Raw genomic sequence first — 25265 nt, forward strand, 5'->3', positions numbered from 1 at the left:
TGAGATGGAAGTACCAGACCACTGTACCTGCCTCCTGAGAAATCTGAATGTAGGTCAAAAAGCAACAGTTAGAACCAGACATACAACTGACTGGTTCAAAACTGGGAAAGGATTATATCTAGGCTGTATACTGTCACCCTGTTTATTTAACTTGTATGCAGAGTACATCATGCAGAATGCGGGCTGGAATGAAGACTGCCGGGAGAAAAATTAGCAACCTCAGATATGCAGATGATACCACTTAAATGGCAGAAAGCAAAGAAGAACTAAAGAGCCTCTTCCTGAGGGTGAAAGAGGAGAGTGGAAAAGCTGACTTGAAACTCAACATTCAAAGAACTGAATGGCATCCAGTCCCATTACTTCACGGCACACAGAAGAGGAAAAGGTGGAAACCGTGGCAGATTTTATTTTCTGGGGCTCCAAAATCACTGCGGACGGTGACTGCAGCCATGGAATCAAAAGATGCTTGTTCCGTGGAAGGAAAGCTATGGTAAACCTAGAACAGAGCATTAAAAAGCAGAGACATTGCTTTGCCCACAAAGGTCCAAACAGTCAAAGCAGTGGTTTTTCCAGTAGTCATGTAAGTTGGACCATACAGGATACTGAGCGCCGAGGAAGTGTCGCTTTCAAACTGCGGTTCTGGAGAAGACTCTGGAGAGTCTCCTGGATTGCAAGGAGGTCACACCAGTCAATCCTAAAGGAAATTAACAGAGTCTCCTGGATTGCAAGGAGGTCACACCAGTCAATCCTAAAGGAAATTAACCCTACATATTCGTTGGAAGGACTGTTGCTGAAGCTGAAAATCCAATGCTTCGGCCACGTGATGCGAAGAGCTGACTCACTGAAGAAGACTGATGCTGGGAAAGATTGAAGGCAGAGGGAGGCAGCAGGTGATGACATGGTTAGATAGCGTCACCGACTCAGTGGACAGGCGTTTGAACGAAGTCTGGGAGAAGTGGAGGACAGGGGAGCCTGACTCCTGCTGCAGTCCCTGAGGTAGAAAAGGGTGGGACCTGACTTATCCACTGAACAACAACAGGGTTAGCTGGGAAACTGAGGTCCAGATGGGGAAAGGCCTGGAATGCAGTAACCTCCCTCTCTCCACGGAAAAGTGAGGAGTGCCTGCACCTGTTAGGGGCAGAGTCACGGCAGCTTTCCTGGAGGAAGAGGAAGAGCTTGGGCCGAGGGCCAGAACTGCCGCGGGCGCCCCTGGGGGCGGCGGAATTTCTGAGGAGTCCCTGGGGCACCAAGCCAGTCCGGGTTGGTAGGGCCGGTTTGGCCCCTGCCCCCAGGCCCGGCGGCCGCGACCCCACAGGGCTGAGCGCAGGACATTCTCGAACACCAACCAGCCTGCGGGCGCAAAGCGAGACACTAGGGTCCGCCCTCGCCCGGCCGCTGGGCGGGGCCGCACCTGCCGCCGTCGCTGGGGCTGTCGCCGCCGCGCACCTGGCCCAGGTGAGCCGCTCCGCCCTCGCGGCCGCGCGAGCCTCGAGTCTGGCCGCAGGTGAGTGGAGATCGCTGCTCCTGTCGGCGGAAGTGCGCGGCGGTTTTCGGCTCCCAGGAGCCAGGACCGAGCCTGGAGCCTGGGGGTGCCGAGGCGCCTCTTGGCCCGCGGAGCGTCTGGGCTGTGACCGGCGCGGTTCCGCAGCAAGCGACTCGGAGCCGGGCCCGCCGCGCGCGTCGCCGGCGCTCACCTGAGGCCTGGCCCCTCGGGGTCGCGGGGGCGAGGGCCGCTCTCCCCGCTCCGCCCGCGGCCCTCGGCCAGAAAGGGGAAAAGCAGCGCCGCGGCGAGCGGAGCCCAGGCCGCAGGCCTCCCAGGGCGCACCTGTCTCCGGGCGGAGCTACCTCCGGCCGCGCGGCTCCGCGAGCCCGCCCCCCGCGCCCTCCAACCGCGCGCGCCCCGCCCGCCCGGCTCACCGCAGCCGCAGGGCCGCGTGCGGAGGCCGGGCCCCCCTCCGGAAGGCGGGGAGCGCGGGGTGGGGGGCGCGGGGCGCGGCGGCGGCCTCCCGGCTGGCGGCTGGCGGGGCCGCGGCGCTTCGGCAGAGACGTCCGGGGAGGAAGCACGCGCCAGGCGCAGAGGGCCGCCTGCCCCAGACGAGGGGGTCGCTCAGACCCTCTGGGTGCCAAGCAGCCGGCCAGACGGCAGGCCGTGGGCACAGGGGGCGGTTGCGGGCCGGGCCTCCGGGCAGACGTGGAGCCCGGGGAAGGCGGAGCGCCCTCGCGAGGCCGGGCTTTCTGGGAGCCGCGGGGCGCGCGGCCGAGCGCGCTGGGCGGTGCAGGGGGCGGGCTCCGGCCCCGCGGGCGGTTCTCTGGAGCGCCCGAGGCGCGGGGGGTTTCTTCTCGCTCTGGGGAGGGGGCCCTGGGGGACGCGGCGGGGACGCCGGCCGTGAGCGGAGGCGGCAGAGCGCCCAGCCGAGGGTGTGAGGCGGGGACGCGGGCCGGCTTGAGGGGCGGCAGGCAACCTGGCAGGAGCTCTGGGAGGCAGCAAGGCTGGTGGGGACACCGGGGACTACCTAGCTCGTTGCCTCCGCCTGGGCGCTTCTGGGCAGGCCGCTGACCGCCGGCGCCCATCAACCTGTCCATCAGGTGCTTTTGTTGCTCACTCAGCCTCAGGGCCCACCGGTGCACCCTGGAGGAGCTGCGGCCCAGTGGTGAAGGCGCGCGGGCAGGGTCTATGGGACCGGAGCCCAAGATGCACCGTTATCCAAAGGCCCTGAGGGCCACGGGGTGGGGGTGTTTGAGCAAGGCGCCTTGGAAAGGGTCAGATTAAGGATGTGGGATGAGACTGCTCCAAGGGAAGGCCCTGCCCCAGGGGTGAGGGCAGGGACAGGGGCCACGAAGGACCCTGCCTGATTCCCATGAGCAGTGCCATCAGCCACCAGTGCTGGGCTGAGTGCCAGGTCAGTCCAGGATGAGGGTGCAGAGGAGTCTGTGGTTACCTCAGGCTGCCCCCGACCTGGGCTCAGATCTGGGAGCCTCGCTGAGGCCTCCTGACTGCTTCCTTATGTAGAAAAGGGGGCTAAGGCCCACGTGATAACCCAGGTTGCTTGTAACTGCTCACTGTTTGGGGGCTACACCTCGGAGGTGGCCAGGACGGGGGCCAGAGAGCTTGGCTCAAGGTTCCATCACTGGCGAGAGTCTCCACGGGAGCCGCGCCACCCCAGCAGGTCAGAGATGCTCGCTGGGGTCAGGGGAGCTACACGGAGCCCGCCCTCTCCAGGTGCTGGGTCCACAGGGCTGTCCGGGAAGCAGGCCAGGCTGCCCAGCTCCTCGCTGGTGTGCGGGACAGCCCTGATTGGGGGTCTGCCGGCCAGGACCCGCACATATCACCGTGGGCCCCGGCCTTCTAGACCTAGCCTGAGAAGGGAAGGCCCGGGCCGTGGTGGACTGGGGCGGGCCCCAGAGGAAGGAGCCGCTTGACTCAGAGTTACAGGAAGACTGGGGCAGGCGGGGCTGGCGGGGAGAACCACCAACTGCCCGCCAGCCCGCCGGGGAGGAGGGGTGCCTGGGTGGGGTTTAGGTTTAGGAGAGGATGTGACTGCAAAGCCAGGAAGCTACCGGGAAACTTCTGATTAAAACACACAAACAAGAGCCGGGTCCTCGCCGTGCCCGGCGATGCATCCGGGGCCGCGGTGCTACTTTAGGCTGGGCCAGGGGCCCAGCTGAGCAAAGCGATCGCACCCAAGCTCACGCCAATGACGTCAGTGACGGGCATCCCCTCCTCAGGAGGAAAGAGCTGGAGCGAGGTGACTTCATGCCTTCCCTGCTTAGCGTGAGCCTGCGTCCCTGTCCTCAAATGCCTTTCCCGGCCTGAGGCCTGTCCTCAAAATCAGGCCTGTGTGAGCATGCAGCTCGCGTGTGCACGTGTGTGCGTGGGGCAAGTGTGCCTGTGAGAGGAAGAGGGGTGATGGGAGGCCGAGGGTGGGCAGGAGGAGCAGTGTGTGTGGTGTGGGGTGTACACAGATGCTCTTGGCTGTATGCCCTGGGGAACTTGGCAAGTGTGTGCTGTGTGCCAGGTATGTGGACCGCCATAGTGTCAGGCGTGTGGGGAGTGTGCGCATGTGCGCAGGGACCAAGCGTGCAGCCACAAGTGGTGTGCAGGGGCTGGGGGTGCAACACAGAGGCTGTGCAGAGGAGAGGGGGCATTGCAGCGGGGCCACTGGGCACGGTGTGTGGGGGGCACCTGCCGCCTGGCCTTAACTTCCAGGAGGCTCTAAGGGTGACAGGGGTCAGAGGTGTGTCAGTGTGTGGAGGCCAAGGGGCCACGACTGGGGTTGCCCTGGGCTTCCTGCTCTGGGCCGGGGGTGCGAGCTGCCCAGGCCCCACAGCCCTCGTGGCTGGTTCTTCCGCTTCAGGGACCTCCCAGGCTGCCCTCCACTCCAGACGGCTCGGGGCAGGACCCTCTGCCCCTGCCTGCTGGGAGGCAGCCTGTGCTTCACCCGTTTGTGAGGAAGTCCCAGCCCAGCCAAGGCAGGGGCTCCAGCTGACCCTGGGTCCACGTTGGGTCCCCTCCGTGCAGAGGGAGTTGGGGGAGCTTGTCCCCGCAAAGCCTCACGGGCCCCGCGGGCGGGGAGGGGCCTGAAGGAGGCGGGGCCCCAGTGCATCCACTCACAGGGAGGTGGGAGAGGACTGGATGCCCAGTGAGAACCTGCCTGGAGCCAGGGAGCAGGTGCCCGAGGCCCAGGGCCAGGACGCTGTCCTCGAAGGCTCTGAGCCCGGGCTTCACTGACCCGCCCCGCAGCCCAGCTCACTAAGAGCTTTTTGTGTCAAGAGGTGTGTATGTGTAGCTGCTGCCGTCTGGCGGGTGGCGGTCCCACCCTGCGTGGGAGAGAAAGGCCACCTGTGGGTCGGTGGGGGTTTGCCTCGGAGAACCGATGGACAATGCGGACGAGAGTCCGTGGTCTGAAGATGACATTTTATGCACAGGACCTGGAAGGAGGGCTGCCCCCGAGACCAGCCTGAGCCCCGCGGCCCCTTCTGCTCGACACCTTGGCCTCACGTGCTTTGTTCTTGCTGCACCCAGGCTGGGAGTGAGGCCCCCAGCCCCTCGGAGCCTCAGTACAGGCTGAGTGCAGCCGTACACAGCCCCCGTCTGTATGTGGCAGCCTTGTCCCAGAGGACCTGGGAACCAGGCCAGCTCCTGGGCTCAGGAAGGGTGCCAGGGGTGCTGCCCACCCTGGGCCGTCGGGTGTCCCTAGGGCAGACGAAGTTCAGTCCATGCCGTGCGCGGTGCTCTGCGGCTTCCGCAGGACAGCTGGGGCAGAGGCTGGGGCATAGGCAGTGCTTCCGAGGCCAGAGTTACACGTTAACTCATCCTGTTCTTGTTTAACTTGCTCCTGGGGATGGCGGCAGCCTCTGACCCGTCCTGGCGCCCTGACTGACCGGCCACAAGGACAGAGAGTGAATCTTGCTCAGCCCTTGGGGGATCAGCCTGCTCAGCCAAGGAGCCCCGTGGCGCTGTAGGTGACACCAGTGTCCAGCCTGCCTCGAGGAGGCCCCGGCCAGACCATGGCAGGTAGACAGTCAGAGAGGGTGGGCACGGGCTCCACTCCACCTCCTGCCCCAGGCTGGCTCCACGCTGCAGTGCGGTTGAGATGGGCCCTCCCCCTCTCCTGCTCATGGGGGGTTGGTAAAGCCCAGGGATACTGGGAGTGGGGGCTGGTGGGGGCCACTGGGATCGGGTGGGTAGATGTGGGCTACTGGGAGCCCTCACTGCCAAGATGATGGCTTCCTTCTCTGACTGCCGGCTTGGGCTCATCACCCCAATTTAAAGACAAGGAAGTTCAGGTCTCGGGGAGGTGAGAATGCTTGCCTGTGGCCAGAAGTAGAGGGCCCCGGAACCCCAACTTTCTACCAGGTTGAAGGTGCTGGCATGTCCAACCCAAGTCTCCCAAATCACCACTGTCCAGCTGAGGGGCCAGGGCCTCGACGCCACAGAGTGGGCCACGGGTGCACGCAGAACATGCGTGCTGGCTCCTGCCCTGGGCACACAGGCAGCTAGGCGGGTCCTGCAGGGCTAGGGTGGCGGTGGGGTCACCTCAGCCGTGACTCTGGCCACAGCCCTCCACACTGACATCCTCTCTGAGGACAGGGCAGCCACATCCGGGGCAGGCAGAACATGTAAGAACTAGCCGCTGCTGGGAGAAGATGTGCCAAGGGCCAGGCCCTGTCCCCCTGGGACTTGTGGGTGGACGCGGTGTGGTTACCGAGCAGCACGTGCCACTGGCCTCCGTGGTATTTTCCTGGCCCACCGACCATCTGTGCACAGTGGGAGGCTGGCATCACAGGCACAGGTAACCCACTGGGTCCTCTTTCTGCAGGAGCCTGCGACAAGGCCCCTGACTTCCTGTCCCCGTCTGGAAACCAGGTCCTGGGGCTTGCCCTGGGCAGCACGGTCACACTGAACTGCACAGCCTTGGTGGTCTCGGGGCCCCACTGCCCCCTGCCCTCAGTACAGTGGCTGAAAGACGGGCTGCTGCTGAGCAATGGAAGCCTCTATCACCTCCATGAGCACTCCTGGTAAGAGATGAGGTGTCCAGGGTCAGGCGCCATGCAGCCAGTGGCCTCTCTGGCCTACACTCTGGTCTATAGTCACCTGGACATGCGCTGGGGAGTGACTGGGCAGCCATGACGTGGGCAGAGCGCCACTCTGGATGCAGACTAAGCGGCTACAGGGACAGGCGGCCCCTCTAGACACTCACCTTGTAGACCACCCGGAGCCATGGGCACCAGCAGAGTGCTACGGCCTGAACCCACTCATTGGCTGCTGGGCCAGGCCTGGGATGTGAGCACCTCCAGGACCCGGACCCAGGATCAGGGTGACTGTCCCAAAAGAGACCCACACCCCCGCCATGTTCTGGCCGTTTCTCTCAGCTTACGGTCTAGGGACTGCCAGGAAGCCCAAATCTGCAGCCTCTTTGGGTGAGTCCCAGACAACTGGGGCTCTGGGGCATCCAGTGATGCTCTCGGGCCCCAGGTGAGGGGGTGGGGCCTGGTCTCCCCAGGGTCAAGACCAACTGGTCAGAGGTGCTTGTGTCCAGTGTCCTGGGGATCAACCTGACCAGAGCTGAGGACTTCGGGACCTTCACCTGCTCCCTCCAGAATGTCAGCTCGTCTTCCTTCACTCTTTGGAGAGCTGGTGAGGGGGTGCACTGGGGTACGTGGTAGGAGGGAGCCCTGGGGAGACTTGAGGCCCGGAGGGTGCTGGGGAGGCTCAGACAGCGGCTCTGTACCCAGGCCTGGCGGGACATGTGGCCACGGTGCTGGCCTCGCTCTTGGCCCTGCTGGCCCTGCTCCTGGTGGCGCTGCTGTACGTGAAGTGTCGGCTCAATGTGCTGCTCTGGTACCAAGACAAGTATGGGGAGGTGGAGATGAACGGTGCGTGGGGCCCGGACGTGGGGGAAGGGGGCCTCCCTAGGCTCAGTCTTTAGGTGGGGGTGAGGAGGCATCCGTCCCTGGAGGGCTCTGGAGGAGGGGTGTCCCTGTGCAGCCCAGGAGGGCGCAGGGCGGGCAGAAGGGGGTCACGGTACCCTGGTCCCAGGCCTCCACCCGGAATCCTGTGCTGACGACGAATCCAGGCGGTGCTTGAGCCAGGGTCTGCTGAGTCTCTCTCGTCTGGGGGGCTTGCCTGGCTTCCCTGGCACAGGGGGGAGGTTTAGGGGACCCTGAAGGTGGCTGGTCCAGGCCGGGAAAGCGGCCGCGCTGACCCGCCGCTGTCCGTAGACGGGAAGCTCTACGACGCCTACATCTCCTACAGCGACAGCCCTGAGGACCGGAAGTTCGTGAACTTCATCCTGAAGCCGCAGCTGGAGCGGCATCGTGGCTACAAGCTCTTTCTGGACGACCGCGACCTCCTGCCGCGCGCGGGTACCGGCGCCCCATCCCTTTCCGCTTGGGCCCCGCCCCCGCTGGGTCACAGGTCCCGCCTTCCAAGGCCCCGCCCCTCAGGTCTGGCTCGGCCCAGGCCCCGCCCCAGGGCCCCGCCCCCTCGAGCCCATCTCCCCTTTCCGCTGGGCCCCGCCCTGCCCCGGTGCACGCCCCGCCCCCGCTGGGTCACAGATCCCGCCTTCCCAGGCTCCGCCCCTCAAGTCTTCCTCGGCCCCAGGCCCTTCCCCACCGCGCCTCGGGCTCCCAGGGCCCCGCCCCGTCGGGTCCTCCGCCCCTCCCAGGGCCCCGCCCCTCCAGGGCCCAGTCTGTGCTGCCCCCGCTGATGCCCGGGTCCTGCAGAGCCGTCGGCAGACCTCCTGGTGAACCTGAGCCGCTGCCGGCGACTTGTGGTGGTGTTGTCGGATGCCTTCCTGGGCCGGGCCTGGTGCAGTCACAGCTTCCGGTGGGTCCCGCGCTGGGCTGGGCGGGCCTCAGCCGCGCCGGCTCTAACAGTGCCGCCCTCGCAGGGAGGGCCTGTGCCGGCTGCTGGAGCTCACGCGCAGACCCATCTTCATCACCTTCGAGGGCCAGCGGCGCGACCCCGCGCACCCCGCGCTGCGCCTGCTGCGGCAGCATCGCCACCTGGTGACCCTGCTGCTCTGGAAGCCCGGCTCCGTGGTGCGGAGGGGCGGGGCGCACGGGGTGCTGTGCATGGGGCCCCGGAGGGGAGGCTTCCGTGGTCAGCTGCCCAGAGGAGTGGGCTTTTGGGGGCCGAGGAGGCCAGGGTCTTTATGTGTTGGCACCACCCCCCCCCCCCAAGCCCCATTCACGTGGTCACATGTTAACTGCCCCACCTTGCCTCCAGACGCCTTCCTCCGATTTTTGGAAAGAGCTACGGTTGGCGCTGCCACGGAAGGTGCAGTACAGATCGATGGAGGGAGACCCCCAGACCCGGCTGCAGGACGACAAGGACCCCATGCTGATTGCGCGAGGCCGGCTCCCAGAGGGTCGGAGCCTGGACCCCGAGCTGGACCCCGACCCTGAGGGGGACCTGGGTAGGCCCACCAGCCCCACCCCTGACCCCCAGAAGGTCAGCCTGAGTTGGAGGGAGGCTGCATAAAGTGAAGGAGCCCCTGAAGGGGCCTAGGTGCTGGGGACCGTGCCCGGCAGCCATGGATGGCTTTAACTCCCAGCGCCTCCTGCTGCCTCTTCCATAGAGGTGGTTGGGCCCAGGGCCTGCCTGGGAACCGCAAAGGCCACCATGCTGCAGGGGCAGCAGGGAGTGACCTGGCAGGAGGCAGGCAGTGTGCAGCCCAGCCTGAGGCCTGGCGGTGCCCCTCCCCAGGTGTGCGAGGGCCTGTCTTTGGGGAGCCAGCAGCTCCTCCACCCGCAAGTGCGGCCTCACTCGGAGAGGGCCAAGGCAGCGAGGTGGACGTGTCAGACCTTGGCTCCCGGAACTACAGTGCCCGCACGGACTTCTACTGCCTGGTGTCAGAGGACGACGTGTAGCCCTGCCCCCTGGAGCAGCAGGGTGCCGGGGTGCGGGCGGCAGGGCTGGGTGTTTTTAATCCCACACAGCAGGACCTGTCTACTTGCAGTCCTGGGACCTCAGGATAAGAGAGTGGACCCAGCCCCAGCTGTCCACCTCCTGCCAGAAATAAAGACGTTTTGAATCCCACCCGAGTCTCAGCCTCTCCCCTGCGGCAGGAAGCAGGTGTCCTGGGTGGAAGGCCCCTCACTCCCGCCCTGGCCCCTCTGGAGCCCTGGTTGGTGTTCCGCCGGTCAGTCACGTCTGAGTTTGCGACCCCATGGACTGCAGCACGCCAGCCTCCCGTCCTCCGCTGTCTCCCGGAGCTCAGACCCGTGCCCATCGTGGCGCCGCCGCCCAACCGCCGCATCCTGTCGCCCTTCCGCCCGCAGTCTTTCCCAGCTGGGTCTTTTCTAACGAGCTGGCTCTTTGCATCAGGTGGCCAGAGCACTGGAGCTTCAGCACCCAGGGCCCTGGACCCTGCCCTTGTCTCATGTGGCCACCTGGTCGGCACGCCTGGCCGCCCCCTCAAACGCTGCCCCTCCACCCTGAGCCAGCTCAGGCGCCTCTCTCAGCGCCCTCCTCAGGCCTCCCTGCCCTGGGCCGTGACCGCTTCCAGTCCCACTGTGAGCCAGACGGCCCCTGGGGGGGGCAGGCCCCTTACAGACTGCAGGTGCTGAGCTTTGCGGGAACGTCTGTTGTAAACTATCTCTGGGAGCATCATGACCAAATGGCCTGACATGGTGGGATGGGGAGGAGTCCCAGAGCTCCTGGACCCCAAGCCTCAGACAGTATGAGTGAAGCTGTCAGGGCACCCCCAGGGCGGGGCAGGGTAGAGAGATGTTGGGGTGCAGGTGCCATGTGAGCACAACCCAGAAGGGTGGCACTAAAGTCAGCAGCGGGCACACTGCCCAGAAGAGGCCATTCCTCTGCACAGGTGTCTCATTCAGCTCGAGGCTGCCTCCGCCGTCCGCCTCCGCCTCCGCCGGCTCTCCTGCTGTTGGGACGCTCCCTCCCCCGGTCCTGTGTCCCCTGACCAGAGAGATCTGTGCATGGGCCCGGGGGGAGTGTCCTCAGGGGCAAATACGGCTGTGCTTGGGGACACTGTTGCACCCTTAGACCTGACCAGCCAAGGAAGCACGAGGGGCTGCGTCCACGGCCACCTTTATTCCCACTGTTGGCTGTCCCAAGGCACCGCTGGGGCACAGCCAGCACCACCTCTGCCAGTGTGACCTGGCCACCACCCCAGGCATCAGAGCAGCCTCAAGCCCTGCCCCCCTATGCCCCGCAGAAGCCAATTCCCCACCTGCAAGCCCTCGTTCCCCTCCCCCGTGGCCCAGGCCTTCACGTTGCATGTGGACAGGGCTCCAGCGAGAGGCCCCTGGGCCATCCTCAACCTTCTCCTCCAGGCCGGCTGGCGAGCAGCCCTGAGCTGAGCCCTTCCCTAGGAGGCTGGGTCACATCGCATTCTCCTTCTCCTGGAAGGCTTCGCCTACGGCCCCAGGAAGTCCTCCTTCCGGTAGCCCTTCTGCAGCGGAGAGGGGACCCAGAGTCAGGGCCCTGCTGCCCCACCTCCAGTATGCTGGCAGCAGGCCCGGGCAACGTGGCTTCCCTGTCCCTCCCTGCTGTCCCGCCTCCACACCCCACGCTCGCAGCCCCGCCTGCCCTGGGCCGCGGGAACGCACCGCCCGGAAGTCTCGGTGCAGCTTGTTGTACTGCCACAGGTTGGCCAAGAGGCTGGAGGCCGCCCGGGAGGACTTCTCACTGTCAGGGCTGGGGGGTGGGGGGCAGGGGTCAGCGGGGTGACAGGCACAGCCAGGAGGCAGGGCCAGGCGGGGGGCAGGGTGGGCACGGGGTTTGGGCCCTGACCTGTCCCGCTTCTTCTTGATGAAGACCAGCTTGCGGAGCCCGTCGAAGTAGAGCAGGTCCCGGGCAGCCACGGGACTGGCTACCACGAGGTTGTTGAGGACAGCTATGATGTTTATCAGCACGTCGGCTGGAGGAGACTTCTCACCCACGCTGCCGGGCAGCTTCTCGATCAGGTGACTCACCAGCTTGGTGGCTGCCAGGAGGTCGGGGAGGTGGGTCTCCACTGCCCCTCCCCCCGCCGCCCCCGTGGCACCTGCCGTCCCCTGCTCCCCCAGGGAGCTGGCGAGCCTGCCTGTCCACTGACTCCGGCCTCCCAGAAGCTGGCCCCAGGGTGGCAGTAAAGGCAGAGTCCAGGCGAGCGCCCGGTCCACAGGGGAGGCGGAACCCAGGCTGCTGGACGGCCGACTCACACATCTCATCCTTGTTCCTGGCGTTGCGGGACAGGTTTCGGATGAGGCCTGTCAGTGAGCGCAGCTGGTGGTGGTCAGCGGTCCGAACTCGGTCCAGCAGCGGGTTCAGTATGCGCTCCTGCTCTAGAGCCAGCCGGCTCAGCACCCCCGCCCACTGCCGGCAGGAGGGGGCTGGTGAGCGAGGTGCTTGGCGCCCCAAGCCACCTGCGGCTCAGGCCCTGCCAGCCCAGACCTCCTGGCGCCTCCCTCAAGTCCGGCACAGAACCCAGGTCCTCAGGAGCCAAGGCCCCTGCCGTCTGGGGCGCTGACCTCACGCTCCCGCTGCTGCTTAGCGGCCCCTGCCTTCCCATCCTGCCCAGCCTGGCCCCACAGCCTCACCCTGCGGTCCCCTGCGGTGATGTTCTGCAACGCGCCGGCCGCCGCCTCCGTCGTGTGCCGGTTGAGCTCACAGCGCTGCAGCAGCCGGTTGTACAGCCCCACGATCTGGGGGCTCCACAACCACTCGAGGCCCTTGGGGTCCTTAGACACCTCAGCAAAGGTGAGGGCATCGGCCGTGAGGGGCAGCTGGGCAGGAGAGCATGGAGGGTTAGCTGAGGTTGCCTGGGACCCCTGCTTCTGCCCGCCCGCCCCAGTCTGGGCCCACCTCTCGGAGCCGCCGGCTCTGTGGAGTGAAGCAGCCCACCGCCTCGCCCGGGGGTGCCCCCATGTCCTGGCGGCCCCGGCCCTCCAGCCGCTGAAGGGCTGAGGGTGGCATCTCGTCGTACAGGCGGTAGGACAGGTTCCTCAGCACGCACACGGCGTTCTCCACGCTCTGTGGACGGAGGGGACCGCGGTCAGGGCAGGCTGGCGCCCCCGGGGCCCCCGGGCCCAGGCCGGCCCTCACCTTATCCTCACACTTGCCCACGTCCAGGGCGTGGTTGATGTAGGTGACCAGCGCGTCCACCAGCCCGTGGCACTCACGCATTTTCTGGCGAGTGGCCTGGGAGGCGGAGCTGAGGTTCCTGCGGGTGGAGACAGGTGAGAGGCCTGTGCAGGGACCCCAGGCAGAGCCACCCCACAGCGAGCTGAGCCCAAGGCTGAGCTCCTCCCCAGCCCCGCGCTGGGCCCACCCCCAGCACCTCCTGCTCCTGGTTCCTGATGGACACTGTTGCTCCCACGCTTTTGCACACCTACCCCCAACCACTCCTCAAATTGTCCGGGGTGAGGGCAGGTGAGAAATGTCAGATCAAGTCCCTGATTTAAAGAAACCTGAACCTGCAGTCTGTTGACATCTGGCTGGGCAGGGGACACCTGGTGACCCACTCCACTCGTGGGTCAGCACCTCTGCCTTGCTGGGTCCGTCCACTTCCCCCAGTGACCCCGCCCCCACCAACCCAGTGGCTCCACCTCGTCCCTTGGACCTCAGGGCCCCACGGCCACCCGGCGCACCTGAGGAAGCCGGTGGCATTGTAGAATATCTCGGCTTCAGAGGCGTTCTGCTGGATGAGGGGCGGCCCGCCTGCCCCCGACAGGGGGCTCAGCACCAGATCTGTGAGCTGCTCCAGCGTGTCCCGGGCCAGGCGGTCCTTCAGGTGGTCGCTGGAGGACAGGTTCCACAAGATCCCTGTGGCGGGTGGGCCACGGTTGTGGTCAGGGACCACCTCTGGGGACCTCTGAGGCCTCCGGCCCTTCTGTCTTTCTCAGGTGGTAGGGAGAAGGCTCCTGACCTCTCCCTGCGGGGCACTGCCAGCCTCACCCGCCAGCCTTCCTGGGGACAGCCTGGGTGTGACCCAGAGGGTCATGGGGCTGCAGCAGGGCAGAAACGATGACCCTTGGGGACATGCGCCCTGGGGTGGAGGCTGGCTCCAAAGAGATGTGCCAAGGAATGGCCGTGGGGGACGAGGGAAGAGGCGGTGGGAGGTGCGGGAGTTGGGTGGCAGAGGGGTGGGATAGCAGGTGGGGACCAGGCCACCTGTGACGTTTTTGCGGAGCTCGTCGTCCTGCTCCCGCAGTGCCCGCAGCAGCTCGAAGATGCCGTTCTCTTCCACCAGGGCCAGCTTGTTGTCCGCGTTGTCATAGACGAGGTTGCGCATGGCGCCTGTGGCATGGCGCTGCACTTCCTGGTTGGCGTGGTTGAAGAGCTTCACCAGTCTAGGCACAGCCTGCAGACTGCGGGCCTGCGGGCACAGGCATGCGGGTGTTAACAAGTGTGCAAACGATGGATGGGTGTGTGCAGATACGTGCAGATGTGCTCAGAGGTGTCCAGATGTAGGCAGGTTATGTACGTACATATGCAAATGTTTGCAGGGCTGTGCAGGTGTGCGCAGAAGTGTGCAGGTGTGCGCAGAAGTGTGCAGGTGTGTGCAGAGGTGTGCAGGTGTGTGCAAAGGTTGCAGGTGTAGGCAGGTGTATACACTGAGAGAAGTGTGTGTCTATATTCAGGAGTGTGCAGAGGTGTGCAGATGTGCACAGACGTGTGCAGGTGTAGGCAGGTGTGTACACTGAGAGACGTGTGTGTCTATATTCAGGTGTGTGCAGAGGTGTGCAAAGGTTGCAGGTGTAGGCAGGTGTGTACACTGAGAGACGTGTGTGTCTATATTCCGGTGTGCACAGAGGTGTGCAGCTGTGTGCAGAGGTGTGCAGGTATGCACAGAAGTGTGCAGAGGTTGCAGGTGTAGGCAGGTGTGTACACTGAGATGTGTCTATATTCCGGTGTGCACAGAGGTGTGTGGGTGTCAGCACGTGTATGTCCATCCCTCCCACCCTTCCTCTGCTGGGGATGCTCTGGGTAGGCCCAGGTCTGCCCAGTCAGTTTGGGGGTCAGTGAGGGTGGTCAGGGACCAGAGGACAGGGAATGAAGGGGGTCCATGGGCGTGGTCAGCAGGGACGGTCACCTGCTTCTTGGCGGCTGCGTCACTGTAGCACTTGTGCTGAATGTAGGCAGCTCCCAGCACCTGCAGGTTGGGATCTGAGGCCATGAGGTACTTGACTGCTGAGGGCAGGTCGATGTCATCGAATCTGCAGAGACAAGAGACGGGTTAGACTGATCTGAGGATGGACTGGGGTCGTGGCAGAAGCCACCCCCGCAAACCCGTCCCAGCTCACCCGCTGCTGAGCCTCTGCAGAGTGCGGTGGCCGCCATAGCTGTCCAGCCCGCGCATGTCCGGCAGGTGCCCCGAGTCGCCAAGGCTGAGGCTGCGCACAGAGGGTGCGCGGGTCACGGGCTCCGGGATGCCCCCGGGCCCGCCCCCAGCCACTCCCCGGCTGCGGTGGCTGCTTTGGAACCGCTGCAAGGTCCGCATGGCAGGGGCACGGATGGTCCGGCTGGGTGGTCCCTCAGTAGCCTCCGGCCAGTCCAGGCCCCCAGCCCGGCTAGAGCTGGAGCTGGCCCGGCGTTCGTAGGCAAAGGCCCTGTAGGAGGACGTGGCCGCCGGCTCCAGCTGCTCGGACACCACGCTGTATTGGTCATCCGGGCACCCGGCCCCCAGCCTCAGCGAGCGCAGGGACAAGGTGTCGTAATCTGCCCGGCTGCCTGCCCCACCACGCTCGTGGAAGGACACAGGCCGGGCGGGCACCGGTGCGGCTGGTGGGGCACCCCGGTACCCTGCGGCCCCAAAGCCACCACCCCCGTTGTGGATGGAGCTTAGCCTCCGACTGGAGCTCAGGTCCACGGCCGAGCGGGAAGACCAGGAGGCAGGGCTGTAGGTGGGCTTGGCGATGGGCCGGAAGGTCTGTGGGGCAGGGAGGGGAGGGGAGGGCAGTGAGGGGGCACGGGGGCTCAGCGGGTCTGTCTTCCTGACCGCGGAGCCCAGCCCCCCTCGGAACCCCCGCCTCAGGGCTCCAGGCTACAGGGGCGTTACTCACCGAGGTTTCCCCACTCAGGCCCTGGGAGCGAGAGCTGAAGCCGGCCTGCAACGTGTGGTACTGAGCCCGGGATGCTCCTGCAGGCGGGGCAGGGGCAGCACAGCCCGCTGGGCCAACGGCAGGCGCTGGCCTCCTGCCTCCCCTCCGCCCTGAGGCTGGCGGGGCAGCGCCTCGCCACCCCTCCCACAGCCCCCCACCCCGCCGGGGGGGACAGACGCGCTCACCCTGCTGACCTCCTGGCGGCCTCGCCCAGGAAGCCACACGGGCCCCTGTGGGCCTGGCCTGTGCTGTTGGCCCACCATGGTGACACTGCGATGCTTAGGGACACGCTGTGCCCCGGGGCTGGGCCCCTGACCCACCTGGCGGGGCCATCCCCACCCCCGGCACACACAAGCCCAGGGCACAGGCGCCAGCCAGACGGCATGGTGAGTGGACGCGGCGGATGGGCGGGGAGCGGAGGGAAGGGGGCAGCCTGGACCGCCAGGACATGGCGGGTGGGTGAACAGCCTGGCGCGTGAGCGGGTATCTAGGCCAGGAGAATGGAGGGACGCTGAAGGGGCAACTAAACAGACACGCGGGTGGACAGGCCCGCGGCAAGAGCTGAGGGCACCCTGAGAGGAGCGGGGCAAAGGTCACACCAGGCAGCCCGTGGGAGCCCGGCTGGGGTGGCTTCACCTGCTGGGCAGGGCCTTTGGATGGGGAGGGGGTTCCTGAGTCCCAGCCGCCCAAGGCCAGGGGAGAGAGACTGGGCGCAAGGGACTCAGGGCAGGGGTGAAGGGGAGGGGGCCCCCTCCCAGCCTCTGCCTCAGCTAGGTCTGGGGGGACTCCCCCAACTGGAGACCTGCCCTGGTTAATGAGGCTTCTGGGCAGGGGTTATTAACCCTTTGATGCCAGGAAGGCTCAGCTTGGGGGGACACACCCCGAGCCTGGGGACCTTACCCCCACCCCAAAATTATAATCCTCTTCCCCCTAATTGCCAGGGTAGCTGGGGTGGTAATTAACCCCTCCCTGCTCCCTCCTCTACCCCATGACCCTTGGGCATCCAGCTGGGCCATGAGCAAGGCTGAGAGGCCCAGGGTGGGGAGGACGCAGGAACCCAGCGGCCCCTACGCTGACTGGCCCGCATCTCCCGAGCGGCACTGGAGGCCAGTCCTGGGAAGGGCCTTCGAGCATCTGTGACCAGGGCTTGACCCTGACACCCCACAGGCTCTTCTTCCCGCCTGACCTCGGTGCCTGCTGCTGTGGCCTGGCAAGGAGGGTGCTATTTCCAGGAGCGCCCTGAGGTCGCTGCCGCAGTCGTGCACACGCGTGCCCGGTGGAGCCGGGTCTCTGCACGCAGGGGGCTGCCTGGCCCCGAGGGCGTTCCCCGCGGGCTGTTCTCAGCGGGAGTATCTGGGCCACTCTGGCAGGCCCCCCGCCCCCGCCCCGCAATCCCGCAGGGAGACTCTGGCCCGACAGGAGGTGGCTCTCCTCCAGGAGCCCCAGACCCCGCCCCTCACTGTCCTGTCTGCTCGTTCCCAGGGGGCCAGGGGTGGACGCTGGAGTCTGGGCATCTGTGTCTCTGTCTCTGGGGGACCGATGTGTATGTCCGCGTGTCTCTGAGACTGCATGTGAGCCCGTGGGATGTGGGGCGTGTGCGTGTCCTGGCTTTGCCGACCGAGATGGGCCCGGCTGGCTGGCCAGGTGCCGCTTCTCCCACGTCTGGCTGGGGCAGGGGGCTCAGGGCACAGGGGGCAGGTGGGGCCCACCCTGGCTCACGCTGAGGACCCCAGGGTCCCTGCTGGGAGGTAGAGGCCCCACCCATGGCGTCTCCCACGCCTGGCGGGGCGGGGCGGTGACTCAAGGCGGCCGGGTGAGTCAGGGAGCTGAACCCGGAGTCGCCCCACGGCGGCCTCCAGCCCTGGCACCACCACGCCCCTGGGGCCACCCCTACCTGCCACCCTCTGGTGCCCACCTGGCCCGCATCCGCCTACCTCTGGCCACCTCGGCCGCCCCGTCAGGCTCGGAGGGCTCATTGTGCCGTGGTTGCTGGCCCAGCTGCAGCAGGCGCGCGCGGACCTGCTCCTGGACGCGGGCCGCCCTCAGCCGCTCTGCCTCCGGCCCCTCGGCGCCCCGGCGGTCCAGCTGCAGATCCGAGGGCAGCGCCAGGGAGCACACGCCCGCCTCGGGCTGCAGGGCGGAGAGCAGGAAGTTACCGTCCTGCATGGCGGCGGGCACTGGGCGGTCGGCCTGGCCTGGGCCCCGTCGCCACCTCAAGCCCGAGCTGTCTCGCCGTCTCTTCCCGCGCGGCCCTGTCCCTGAAGTCCCCTCCCCGCTGGCCTCGCCCAGGGCTGGCTCAGGGACTGACGCCGCCCAACCCTGAGCTCAGCGAGGGGCGGGGACACCTGGGCCAGGTGGGAGGGTGGGGCTGCTCAAGGTGGAATTCGGGCGGAAGAACAGGCCCTGCGCGTTCCCCTTCCTTCCGCCCGTCCCGGGACGGGGCAGAAGGGGTCTGCGCCTTTGTTCCCTGCCTGTAAAGGCCACAGCTGGTCCTTTGGGCCTACTGTCCCGAGCGCTGGGAAAGGGCCCAGGGCGGCCATCTCAGGGAGTCAGGGCCAGGACCCTCCCTGCCTGGGAACGGGGTGCTCTGGGAAACTGCGAGGACCAGGCGGCCAACCTGAGGCCGGTGCGAGGCCTAGCAGGGTTCGGGGCCAAGGGACTGAGTTGAGGATCGAAGGCTTGGGGTGGAGCTTCTGGGTGAAGAGGGCTCGATGGGGTCCTTATCCGGATCCTTGGTGCCCAAGAGACCCCAGAAGCAGGGGGCTAGATGGGCCCACCGCAGGCTCATGACCCTCCAGATATCCCCCTACCCCGTAGACCCCGGAAGCCACCCCTAGGCCCTCCTCTGCAGAGGCCTCCAAAGGGCTGGCTGGGCCCTCTCTGGTCTGCCCCCCAGGCGGTGGGGGTGGGAGGCTGTTCCCAACACGTGAGTCAGGGCTCAGCTCAGCGGGGGCAGGTGGGGCTGCCCCGGGGGGTTGACTCAGAGGGGCCCTCCTGCCCGGGCTGGGGACGCAGGCAGGAACTGGCAGTCCAGGCCAGCAGGGACCCGGAAGGCTGGAGCTGCATGGGCAGGGGCGGTCCAGGAGTCAGAGCAGGAGTCAGAGCCCGGCAGAGCGGGGCTTGCCCCAGAGTCTCCCGGGAGTGCCCCCACTGGCCGGACTGCCTGCTCCAAGGCCTCCTGGGGAGGCTTAGCTGGGATCCGGGACAGGCCCCTGGTGGGCTGAGTGGGGCGAGGGCTGAGCCCCGGAAGGCTGGGGGCAGGGGCCCAGCGGCTTCATGTTCTTCCCCGGCTCCCCTCGCAGTCACCGTGGGCCCACCCTCGCCGGCCTTCCTTCCTGTGGGACACCCTTACCCTGGGCCCTGGGTCCCTGAAGGCAGGGGACAAGGTCCCAGGTGGGAATGGTGGCTGGGGGCAGTGGCCTGGGGGTGAGGTGGGGTCGGGTCAGGAGGCAGCCTAGGGGTGAGGTCAGTGCTGGGGAGGAGACTGGGGAGGGAGGCAGAAATAAGTTGGGGGGGAGAGGGGTGGAGGAGGGTCCCTAGAAAGGTCCAGGTGACGCCTGGGGTGGAGCCACAGGGGAAAAGGGGATGCACAGGGTGGGCGACCTACCCTGTTGGCGGTCCGGAGGCTGCTGGCCCCGGGGCTCACCCCAGAGACGACTGCGGGCTGAGTCCTGGGCTGCATCCCGGGCCCAGCACTGCTGCTGGGGCCTTGCTGTAGGCCAGGACTGCGGGGGCACCAGGAGGGCGGGGTGGGAACGCCTGCACGCCCAGCCAGCTCATCAGACCGGTTGCTTCCCTGGGAGTCATGTTTTGTGTGGAAAAATCCCGGGAGACAAGTTCGTGCGGCGCTGAGTGCGCTTGGAGGAGGTCGCCTGGCACGGGCCTGGGGCCCGCCCTGCACTCGTCCACCTGGGGCCCAGCCCACCCGGCCGCGTGCCTGGGGAAGCCGGCCTCCGGGCGGACTGCAGGTGGGGGTCAGGCAGACGCCTGCAGGGTCCCCAGGGCCAGTTCCCTAGCGCTCGCCCCTCCTCTTGGCAGGGAGGGCTGCGGGTGGCCCCAGGCTGTGCCGAGCCTCCTGGGGAACCTGTGCGCCCCTCCCACCACCCACCTCAGATCTCTGCCCTTTGTGATTCCCTTGTCCAGGGAAAGCCTGGGGACCCAAGGGAGCTTCCTCTAACTGCTGCAGGGCCCGAGGGACCGGCTGTGGCTTAAACCTGTCCCCCCTCAAGCTCAGAGCCCTGTCCCACCTTTGGGACCAGCCTTCTGCTCCGGAGAGTCCCCGTCTCTCTGGAGCGAGTGCATGGGGGAGACAGCATAAGGACAATTGGTGCCCTTGAAGGGGTCTTCCTGGAGGAGGGCATCCCTAGTGCGCGGGGTTGGGGGGAGATTAGAAAACCTGGGAATCTGCGTTGGAGATCCCAGGACCTGAAGGCCTGGAAGGGTGATGGATGCTCTTACTTGGGAGGTGGGTGGTGGGGGAGCCTGGACTCTGCCCTGGGGGGTGTGAAGGAAGGGCTGTGAGGGCCCAAGGGGCAAGCCAGCATTTACAGGCAAGGACTGCCTGGGCTGAGAGGTCGGGTTGGGGCATCTACCGTGGAGGGGACCCCAGGCAGTTGTTACAAAAGTCTCTGGGGGAGGGGTTGGGGATGAGCAGGGGGCGGGGGCCAGAGTAGGGGCCGGCTGGAAGGAGGACCCTTTGCTGGCTTTGCTGCGCTCCCTGAGAAGGGGGAAAGGGCTGCCGGGTGTGTGCAGCCCGAGCTGGAGTAGGTACAGAGGGCCCGGCACCCCTCTCGGTCGAGAGCCTGGAGGAGGGCGGAAATGGGGGGGAAAGGTGACGACGCAGACAGCAGAATCACTGACGAGACTCAGGAGCGCGCTGGAGCGCAGAGAAGTTTAGATCGCGCGGTCGGCGCAGCCTGCCGGCGCGGGGATGGGGCCGGGTGAGGCGCTCACCCGCGCGGGCGCAGCGCAGGGCGAGGGGCGGGGGGCCGGCGCGGGGAGACGCCGCGCTCGAGAACCTTCCAGCGTCCGACGGCTTCGGGCCGCCTCCTCCACGACGCCTACCTGGACTCGCATACCCGGCACAGCGCTTGTCCCTCCGGGGCGGGCACGCTCCGCGCCTCTGGCGGGAAGGTCGCTGCGGGACCCACGCCCACCCCGCCGCCTCTTCTCAGCCTCCCGTCCCCGGGCTGGTTCTGAGCTCTTCCCAGGTGCGTGACGGAAACGGACAGAGCGGCCCACGCGCAGTGATGCTGGTCAGGACGGCGGGGCAGCCGAGCGCCTCTGGGACAGAGAGGGGAACCTTGCAGGGCCCCAAAGAGGACCCAGAAGCGAGCAGGGGGCCGGAGCTCACGGGTGCGGGGCGAGTGCGGGGCGTCCTTCGGGTGCTCCAGCGGGGGACGAGGGGAGTGAGCTGACTGAAGGGCGGCTGGGGAGGCGGTGGCTGGGGCCCGGGTGGCCTGGACCCGGAGGAGGCCCCCGGGGGCAGGGAGGGCGGGGGCACGTCTGTGAACCCGGCGCATCTTCTGGGTCCCACGGAGACGCCGGGCGCCGCCCGCGGGTGCCGGTTTCCCGAGAGCGGAGGCGCTTTGCGCACAGTCTGCTCTCTGTCCTCTCAGCATCCCCAGCAGCCCGGGCTGTGACCACTCCATTTTCCAGCCCGGGAAACAGGCTCCGCAGGCTGAATAGGTTCCCAGGAGTTACAGAGCTAGTCAGGGTGTGTGGAAAGGTCGCCCTGAGCAACAGCAGGCTGGGCTGGGCTTGGGGCCCGGCGGGTGGGGTCTCAGTAGAACCCCCACAGTCCCCTAGCTAGGGCTGGGCCGCCTTCACGCGGGCTGAGCCAGGGTTTGTTTGCCTTCTCTGGGTGCTCAGCCTCAGCCTTGTCCTGAAAGGGGTTCCTGCCCCGCTGGGCCACCCTGGCAGCTCTTTGCTCCCACCATCTGGATCCGGGGCCGGGCCCTGAGGCCCGCTGTCGCCTTTCTGCTTGAACAACATCAGGGCTGGGCTGCGTGTCAGCCTCCAGCTCCCTTTCCTGCAGGGCCTGCACCCTGGGGCTCAGTCAGAGCTGGTCCGGCCCAGGGGAGGAGGCGGTGCGCCTGCCTGCTGCCCGCAGGGGCCTGCGCCTCCACAGCCTGTGACTTCCTGTGCACACGTATGGCCAAGTTTTTGTTTTAAACTTTCGACAGCGGCCTGTGTCTCTTTCCTCCAGGAGCGTCTTCTCCCGCTGGGCCGCTGAGGTGCCCCAGGACCTCTGGCCTCCTCGCGGTCTCGTCAGCTGTCCTTCCCCAGCCCCTTCTGTGTGCATATCTCAAGCCTGTGCTCCGTGTTCCTGACTGGGCTTTAACATTAGCTGTCCCTATTCTTGGAAACTCCTAAAGTGGCTTTTATCACTGTAACGATTTTATTTTTCTCATCTATTGTTTTCCCCATGTATCGTCAGATAGTTTTAATTTTCTTTGTTTCTGTCGCTGATGTTTTTAAAGAGACTTTCTTTTTTAGAGCAAGTTTTAGGCTCACAGCAAAACTGAGAGGAAGGTAGAGAGGATTCCCATATACCCCTGCCCCCAGCAGGCATAGCTGCCCCCAGTTATTGCATCAGCTGGCACATTTGTTGCAATTGATGAACCTGCCCTGAGAAGTCATCATCGGTTCCTAGCTTACATCAGGGTTCATCTTGGTGTTTTACACGCTAGGGTTTGGACAAGTTCACAGTGACGTGCGCCCGTCATTACAGTCCCATGCAGCGTATCGCCAGGGCCCTGAGCATCCTCTGTGCTCCGCCTGCTCATCTCTCCCTGCCCGTCCCCCAGCCTCTGGCAGCCACTGATCTTTGTATTTTCTCTGTAGTTTTACCTATTCCAGATTGTCACAGGTGGGAACGTCACAGCATGTGGCTTTTTCTCGTTCGCTTCTTTCACTTAGTCATACGCGTTGACGTTTCCTTCGTGTCTCGCTGTGGCCTGACAGCTCACGTCTTTCCTCATGACTAACATTCCGTTGCCCAGCGTGCCCGTTTCTTCATCCATTCACCTACTGAAGGACATCTTGGTGGTTTCCAGGTTTGGGCAGTTATGAATAAAGCCGCTATAAACATCCTTTGCAGGCTTTTGTGTGGACATGTTTTTAGCTCCTTTGGGTAAATACCAGGGGGCTGACTGCTGATCGCATGGTGAGAGTGCGGCTTTGTAAGAAGCCGCCCAGCTGTCTCTGCTGATCGCACCCCACCCGTGCTGGGCGTGAGCTCCCGCTGCACGTGGTTCTGGATTTTGGCCATCGCAGTAGGTGCACGGCGGTGGGGGGGGGGCGGGTGTCTCACTGCTTATGACGTGCGCTTCGCTGATGTGCTAAGACGCCATTTGCGCGTCTTCTCTGCTGAGGGGTCTGTTAAGACTGTCTGCTCATGTTTCACTTGCGTCACTCGTTTTCTTGTTGGGTTTTAGGAGTTCTTCCTAGATTTTTGAATAACAGTCCTTTGTCAGATATGGCCTTTGCAAATATCTTTTTCCTAGTCTGTGATTTATCTTCTCATTCTTTTGGCATTGTCTTTTGCAGAACGGAAGTTTTTCATTCTAATGAAGTTCTGTGTGTCAGTTGAAAGTGAAAAGTGAAAGTCACTCAGTCATGTCTGACTCTTTGCCAGCCCACGGACTGTAGCCTGCCAGGCTCCTCCATCCATGGAATTCTCCAGGCCAGAATACTGGAGCAGGTAGCCATTCCCTTCTCCAGGGGACTCTTCTCAATCCAGGGATCAAACCCAGATCTTCTGCATCGCAGGCAGATTCTTTACCATCTGAGCCACCGGGAAGCCCCTCTTTACTTCCGGCTGGGCTGGGGCTTCGCTGCACAGGCTTTTCCCTGGTTGCAGGGTGCAGGCGTCTCACTGCGGTGCCTTCTCCTGTTGCGGAGCGCGGTCTCTAGGGTGTGCCACCTCCAGCAGTTGTAGCTCCCAGGCTCCAGAGCTCAGGCTGAATGACTGTGGCACTCGGGCTTAGTTGCTGTGTGGCACGTGGGATCTTCCCAGATCAGGGATCAAACTCCAGGCAGACTCTCTGCCACTGAGCCACCAGGGACGCCCTCAATCATTTCCTTTATGGGCCAGCCTTTCGTGCAGCGTCTACATCACCACACCCAGGGTCACTAGGTTGCTCCCGCAGTGTCCTCTGGAAATTTCGTATGTGTGTCTTGCATTTAGGGCTGTGAGTCACCGGTGTTAATTCTTGTTGTCCAGTTGTCCCTGCACCATTTGTTGGAAAGACCACCTTTGCTCCATTGTACTGTCTTTGCTTCTTTGCTAAAGATCAGCTGGCTGCATTTACGTGCCTGTTAAGTTGCTTCAGTCTTGTCCAGTTCTTTATGACAAGAATGCTGGAGTGGGTGCCCATGCCCTGCTCTGGGGGAATCTTCCTACCCAGGGGTCAGACCTGTGTCTCTCTGTCTCCTGCACTGGCACGCAGGTTCTTTACCAACTAGTGCCACCTGGGAAGCGCTGGCCGCTTTCATGTGGGCCTGTTTCCGAGTTCTCTCTTCTGTCCCACTGACCTGTCTGACCTTCTGCCAGCGCGACAGTCTTGACTGCTGCAGCTTTACGGGAGGGCTTGGAGTTGGATGCTGTTAGTCCTTCCAGCTTACTCTTCTCCTTGAGTACTAGGTTGGTTATTCTGTGTCTTTTGCCTCTCCAGGAAAGAATCAGTCAGTTGATTGGTGGGGTATTTTTAAGTGATAGTTGGAGGGGAGGCTATGCTTATCTGGCTCTGGTAGCAGAGCCGTCTCACTCACTTGTTTGCTGTGTGGTCTGCGTTGCGTTGCGCTGGGTCTTTCGTTGCCGCGCATGGACGCGTTACGGGGCGTGGGCTCAGGAGCTGTGGTGCTTGGGCTGGCTTAGTGTCCCCACCACACGTGAGAGCTTAGTTCCCTGAGTGGGGATTGAACCCACATCCCCTGCATTAAGAGGTGGGCTTGTAACCACTGGACCAGCAGGGAAGTCCAGTTGGTGGGGCCTTGATTGGAATTGTATCGAATCTGCAGAGATCACGTTGGGAAGAGCACACCGTGGCTGTGCTGAGTCTTCTGGTCCTGAACGTGGACTGTCTCTCCGTTGGTTCAGGGCTTTTGATTCCTTTCATCACACTTTTGCACTTTCTTCTTATTTAGATCTTATTCATGTTTTGTTAGATTTTTACCTGGGTATTTACTTATTTTGGGGGTGCTAATGTAAATGCTATTTATTGTGTTTCAAATTTCAAATCTCAAGTAGTCCATTGCTAGCATATAGGAAAGCGACTGACTTCTGTATGCTAACCTCGTGTCCTGCAACCTTGCTGTGATTGGTCATTAGCTCCAGGAGTGTCTTTTCTGTTTCTTCTAGGCTAATGCTTCTGGATCGTCTGCAAACTGAAACAGTTGTGCTTCTTCTTCCTCAGTCTGTAAACCTTTCATTCCCTTTACTTGCCTTACTGCATCACCTAGCTCTTCCAGTATAATACTGAAAAGAAGTGATGAGAAGGATTGAACACTGATTTCTAAAAACTCGCTCACACGTCAACACTGACAGACGTCCTCCCCTCCCCCATCTGTGTCCTTGGCAGACTCACCACCACCTCAGGGCTTTGCTGGGATGTCACCGTCTCAGACTTTTCGTGACCACTATTTACAATGGCAGCCTCACTCAGACTCACTATCCTTTTTCCTGGCTTTCTTTTCCTCTACAGCAG

At 64.3% G+C, this 25265-nt stretch overlaps 2 protein-coding genes across 5 annotated transcripts; one reads left to right on the top strand and one right to left on the bottom strand.

The window, feature by feature from the left end:
* Nucleotides 1-49: 49 nt before the first annotated feature.
* On the top strand, nt 50-9544 carry SIGIRR (single Ig and TIR domain containing). Of its 4 annotated transcripts, none has more exons than XM_069565920.1 (10): nt 50-1504; nt 5353-5515; nt 6321-6519; nt 7005-7138; nt 7237-7377; nt 7723-7866; nt 8227-8329; nt 8394-8544; nt 8732-8921; nt 9212-9544. In XM_069565920.1, exons 2-10 carry the CDS (start codon nt 5509-5511, stop codon nt 9373-9375), a joined length of 1233 nt encoding a protein of 410 aa, XP_069422021.1. In that variant the 5' UTR covers nt 50-1504; nt 5353-5508; the 3' UTR covers nt 9376-9544. The 4 variants fall into 4 exon arrangements, with proteins under 4 accessions (XP_069422021.1, XP_069422022.1, XP_069422020.1 ...); XM_069565921.1 differs by having other exon boundaries at nt 915-1455; XM_069565919.1 differs by lacking the exon at nt 50-1504 and adding an exon at nt 2369-3746.
* Nucleotides 9545-10542: 998 nt separating this feature from the next.
* PKP3 (plakophilin 3) lies at nt 10543-17841 on the bottom strand. The gene is made up of 13 exons (XM_069565918.1): nt 17490-17841; nt 15517-15593; nt 14758-15383; nt 14547-14670; nt 13625-13829; nt 13102-13276; nt 12557-12674; nt 12317-12484; nt 12052-12237; nt 11674-11827; nt 11264-11456; nt 11080-11167; nt 10543-10922 (listed from the first exon to the last, which is right to left on the bottom strand). The coding sequence occupies exons 1-13, from the start codon at nt 17719-17721 to the stop codon at nt 10887-10889; spliced, it is 2382 nt and encodes a 793-aa protein (XP_069422019.1). The 5' UTR covers nt 17722-17841; the 3' UTR covers nt 10543-10886.
* Between the last annotated feature and the right edge of the window lie 7424 nt (nt 17842-25265).

Source organism: Ovis canadensis, chromosome 21, assembly GCF_042477335.2.
Source record: "Ovis canadensis isolate MfBH-ARS-UI-01 breed Bighorn chromosome 21, ARS-UI_OviCan_v2, whole genome shotgun sequence".
In the NCBI taxonomy this organism is placed as follows: domain Eukaryota; kingdom Metazoa; phylum Chordata; class Mammalia; order Artiodactyla; family Bovidae; genus Ovis; species Ovis canadensis.

Coding starts and splice junctions, on each gene's coding strand:
- PKP3 (XM_069565918.1), bottom strand. CDS start 17,721: ATGCAGGACGGTAACTTCCTGCTCTCCGCCCTGCAGCCCGAGGCGGGC. Junction 15,384..15,516: donor GCCTGAGTGGGGAAACCTCG/GTGAGTAACGCC, acceptor CCTGCCCCACAG/ACCTTCCGGCCCATCGCCAA. Junction 12,675..13,101: donor AATGCCACCGGCTTCCTCAG/GTGCGCCGGGTG, acceptor CTCCACCCGCAG/GAACCTCAGCTCCGCCTCCC.
- SIGIRR (XM_069565920.1), top strand. Junction 7,378..7,722: donor TGGGGAGGTGGAGATGAACG/GTGCGTGGGGCC, acceptor CGCTGTCCGTAG/ACGGGAAGCTCTACGACGCC. Junction 8,545..8,731: donor TCTGGAAGCCCGGCTCCGTG/GTGCGGAGGGGC, acceptor CCTTGCCTCCAG/ACGCCTTCCTCCGATTTTTG.